Source organism: Notamacropus eugenii, chromosome Y, assembly GCF_028372415.1.
Source record: "Notamacropus eugenii isolate mMacEug1 chromosome Y, mMacEug1.pri_v2, whole genome shotgun sequence".
NCBI lineage: Eukaryota > Metazoa > Chordata > Mammalia > Diprotodontia > Macropodidae > Notamacropus > Notamacropus eugenii.
The window spans coordinates 3,658,967-3,663,931 of record NC_092880.1 but is presented as its reverse complement, the minus strand read 5'-3'; the positions used below and the strand labels follow the sequence as shown (position 1 = coordinate 3,663,931).

At 33.7% G+C, this 4,965-nt stretch overlaps 1 protein-coding gene across 1 annotated transcript; it reads right to left on the bottom strand.

Annotated features, from left to right (window-relative positions):
* Positions 1-3,351: 3,351 nt before the first annotated feature.
* Positions 3,352-4,302, bottom strand: LOC140516619 (olfactory receptor 4A47-like). The gene has a single exon (XM_072627624.1). It carries the CDS (start codon positions 4,300-4,302, stop codon positions 3,352-3,354), a length of 951 nt encoding a protein of 316 aa, XP_072483725.1.
* Between the last annotated feature and the right edge of the window lie 663 nt (positions 4,303-4,965).

Below are 4,965 nucleotides of genomic sequence, written 5' to 3'. Positions count from 1 at the left end.
AAATTGGGAAAGAATTTTTACAGCTAAGCTCGGGGATAAAGGCCTCATTTCTAGAATATATAGAGAACTGACTCAAATGTATAATCATACAAGTCATTCCCCAATTGATAAATGGTCAAAGGATATGAACAGGCAATTTTCAGAAGAAGAAATTAAAGAGATCTATAATCACATGAAAAAATGCTCTAAATCACTGTTGATTAGAGAGATGCAAATCAAAACAACTCTGAGGTACCGCATCACACCTATAAGATTAGCAAACATGACAGAACAAGAAAATGACAAATGCTGGAGAGGATGTGGGAGAGTTGGAACACTAATTCATTGTTGGTGGAGCTGTGAGCGCATCCAACCATTCTGGAGAGCAATTTGGAACTATAGGGCTACAAAGGGCTACAAAAATGTGCATACCCTTTGACCCAGCAATATCGCTACTAGGACTGTATCCCCAAGAGATCATAAAAATGGGAAAGGGTCCCACATGTACAAAAAAATTTATAGCAGGATTCTTTGTAGTTGCCAAAAACTGGAAGTCAAGGGGATGTCCATCAATTGGGGAATGGCTGAATAAATTATGGTATATGAATGTAATGGAGTACTATTGTGCCATAAGAAATGAACAAGAAGACTCCAGAGAGGCCTGGAAGGACTTATATGACCTGATGCTGAGTGAAAGGAGCAGAACCAGGAGAACTTAGTGCACAGCAACGACCACAGTGTGTGAGAGTTTTTTCTGGTAGACTTGGAATTTTGTAATAATGCAAGAACTTCTTAAAAAAAATAATAAAATCCCAATGGTGGTTCTCTAAGACAAAATGCCTTCCACACTCAGAGAAAGAAATATGGAAGTCATTCGCAGAATGTAGCAGATCATGTTTGTGTATGTGTATGTTTTTGTGTATCATGTTTTGAGTTGTTATATGATTTCTTCCATTTATTTTAGTCCGACTACATAGCATGACTATAATGAAAATGTACTCAATAGGAAAGTATATGTAGAACCTATACAGAACTGTATGCAGTGGTGGGCAGGGAGGGGCTTTGTGGGGGGTAGGTGTAGGGGGGATAAAATCTCAATTGTGTGGCAGTGATTGTTAAACATTAAAAAATAATTTTAAAAATATGTACCAGAGGAAGACTTCTACTTTATTCAATAGATAAACTTTTCAGTATTCACAAAAGGGCTTAGGAAAGAATCACATAATATACTATTCGAGTAGCAATCACGGTCCTTGGAAGTTAAAACATAATTACACTAGAATAACAAAAAACAATGATTATGATGATACAAAAAAAAATCATGATTATAATGATAGTGCACCAAGTTAGTAAAGTGGATAGAGCTCAGGGCCTGGAATCAGGATAATGAGACTTTAATCTGCCTTCAAAAACTTGCTGTGGTCCCTACATATCTCTGATAAGCTCTGTTTGCCTCAGTTTCCTCATATGTAAAATAGTGATAATAATATCACCTATCTCCTAGGTATTGGAAAAGATCAAATGAAATAATAATTGCAAAATATTTAGTACATTGCCTGGCATTAAGTAGATGTTAGCTTTTACTGATGATAGCCTTATCACCACCACCACCATCATCTTATCAAGTCTCAATTCAATTTGTATATTTTTCGGACAAGAGAAAACAATAACAAGAATGATAATTCCAGCTCTTGGGGTATCCAGACTTAGTAATCAATGAAGACATTTTAAAGACATTATGGAAACAGTGAAAGCATATCACAGAATCCTTAAAAATATTAACCCTATGAAATAAATATTTAGAAATATTCTCATGAACTGAAATATATAACAGAAATTGACAAATACAAAGACAGAAATAGAGATCTCCAAATTATTAGAGGAAGTATTTAACTTTGATTCAAAAAATAGTTAGGAAAAATTTCTCATTGATATTTACACCTCAAAAAACTCATAATGTCTCACCAACATAGAACAAACAACTTCCTTAGAAAGGAAATCTGTACAAGAGGACCAAAACTTTGTGGAAGTAGGAAAACTTAAATAAACTTCTCTGTTGTCCTTACTCCTTTAATAATTGAACTGAAGGAGATTCATTGATATAATTGTTGAGATGGATTTACATTAATAAATATTTCTTGTGACTCTACAATTTGCTATATGAAATTATAGTTGTACTAGAAACTACAGGGCATCAGATATAAGTATAAACAAATAAAAATGATCTTGATCTGGGACTGTTTCTATCAGAACTCATTTTTAAAAAAGAAAGATTATTTTTGTCACTATCAATAATAATAACAATAATTTTAAGTTTGAGAAGAACTAAATAATCCATACAGAGGTGATTTTAGCCTGATTTTACTACACTACAACTATAAAACTATCCATTCTGCCATGCTACTTCTCTTATTGAAAAACATTATATAATAGCCACCAATTTACAATTTAATTATTGTTATTATATTTTAATATTCCTGTTTGTAACAATTAGAACATGCCATTTGATTTACAAAGATCACGTTGCACACCTTTTTGCATGTTTAGGCTTAACATATATAATAAAAGAAAGTCTCTCTAATTAAAAACACATTCCTATAATAGCAAATTTTTCATCACATAAGTTTTGAGATGGAGTTTTAACATCGTAAAGTTCAATATTATATGTGAAGCTGATTGATTTACAATGAAAACTTGGAGCAGTAATAACTTCAAGTTAAGTGAGAAAGTGATTAGTTTTTTCTCTTCTCTAGAATATCCATTGCCTCACGACAAACCTGTCCTGCAACATGTTAATTCCCATCACTAAACATATTTGATCAATATTATTCTCAGAATTGTCTTTGCGTGTTTTTAGAAAAGTCAATTGTTCTTAAAAAGTTTGGCCTAATGAAAATGAATTTATATTTTCCTGATCAACCGTGAAACTCTTTATTAAATTTAAATTTTAAAATTAATTTTTAATTAAATTAAAATTAATTTTTTGTTTCAAATTATGTCCCATACTCATATGCATGCCCATATTCATCCATTGAAAAGGCGAGAAATATGTTGTCCGTTATAGATACAAAGTCACACAAAACATATTTCTGCATTGGACACATTGCAGAAAAAAAAAGACAAGAAAATAAAGAGAAAATATGGTCCATTATGCAATCAGAGTCCATCTGTATATCTGGACATGGATAGTATTTTTTCATCAAACCATCATGCTCTTAAAGAAATAGTTCCAAAAACAACAACAACAAAAATGTAGTTTTCAATGTTGAGGATAGAAGGCTTACTTCTTCACATATTTCGGATCTGTTCTCTTATCCTCAAATAAGTTCTAGGAATGTAAATATCTTAAATCATTTCCCTTGTAAAACATCATTACTTTGCCAGAACATCCATTACCTTACAGCTGGACATCAATTTTCTGTTCCAAAGCTTCTTCATGGCATTTTTCATCTCTGTGTTTCTCAGGGTGTAGATCAAAGGGTTCAGCATAGGTGTGATGATAGTATACAAGACAGTTAGAGATTTATCAATGGGGAAGGTACAGACAGGCCTAACATACATGAAAATACAAGGGACAAAGAAGAAGACAACAACTGTGATGTGGGAGATGCAAGTAGAAAGGGCTTTTTTGCGACCTTCTGAACTTTGGGTTTTCAAAGTACGTAGAATGACTCCATAGGAGATACGCAAGATTACAAAGGTAATTGTGCATATTGCTCCCCCATTGGCAACCACTGAGGTGCCAATTTTATAGGTATTTGCACAGGAAAGTTCCAATAAAGGGTACATGTCACAAATGAAGTGATCTATGATATTGGGCCCACAGAATGGGAGACTTACAATGAAAAGGAGCTGAACTAATGAATGCATGAAACCTCCAATCCAGGATACCACCAACAGCAGAAAACATACAGGCCATCCCATAATAACTAAGTAATATAAGGGTTTACAAATGGCTACGTAACGATCATAGGCCATAGAAACGAGGAGGAAAACTTCAGCTCCACCAAATAGATGTTCCAAGAAGAGCTGCACCATGCAAGCTTGGAATGAAATGGTTGCTTTTCCATAGAGCATATCCAGGGTCATTTTAAGGACAGTGATAGTGGAATAGATGGCATCCATAAAAGACAAGAAGGCAAGAAAGAAGTACATAGGACAATTCAAGTTCTTACTTCCAATGATAGTTATGACAATCAGGATGTTTCCCACCATAGTTAAAATGTAGATAATTAAGAATACAGAAAAAAGTGTTTTTTGTACCTCAGGATTCTGAGTGAGCCCCAGGAGGACAAACTCAGTGACATTGTTCCTGATTTCCATGTCGCACGGGGAGGGTATGGGTGTGTGTGTTGTGGGTGAGGGGAAGGCACAGAAAAGTGTTTATTGGATACAGTTCCAGATTTGTAGTTAGATATGCCTTGTGTTCAGTTCTGACATCTGGCTTTTTTGATAAACAACCTGCTTATTGCTTTGGGGCATCAATTTGTTCATGAGTATACCAGTCATGCTAGTGGAACATTACCTGTTTCAGAGAACTTTTGTGAGGTTGGGAGAGGATGGCTGTTCTGTATGCAAATTTTAATCTCACACAAAATCTGGTTATTCTTCTGTAAGGGCAACGGTCAGATATTTACCTATAAAGATAATTAAGAAACAAATACTTTATTGACCCCTTTTTTATATCATATTCATTTCTCAATATATTACTCTCTCTATCAGAACATACATGAACTATGCATTAATGATAGTTTCTCTTCTTTGTAAAAAAAGGGAAGAAGGCATTCCTTCTTCAGCATATTTCTGACAAATTTCTGACGTTATATCAAAATCTGGGTTTTTTTTATTAAATTGTTTAGTTTATATTGTCATCAATATGGAAATTGTTCCCATGCTCTGCTTACTTTACTAAGTTTCAATTCATTAAAAAAATCTTTTAATGTTTCTCTAAATTCCAAATTTTCATATTTTCAAAGAGCATCAATA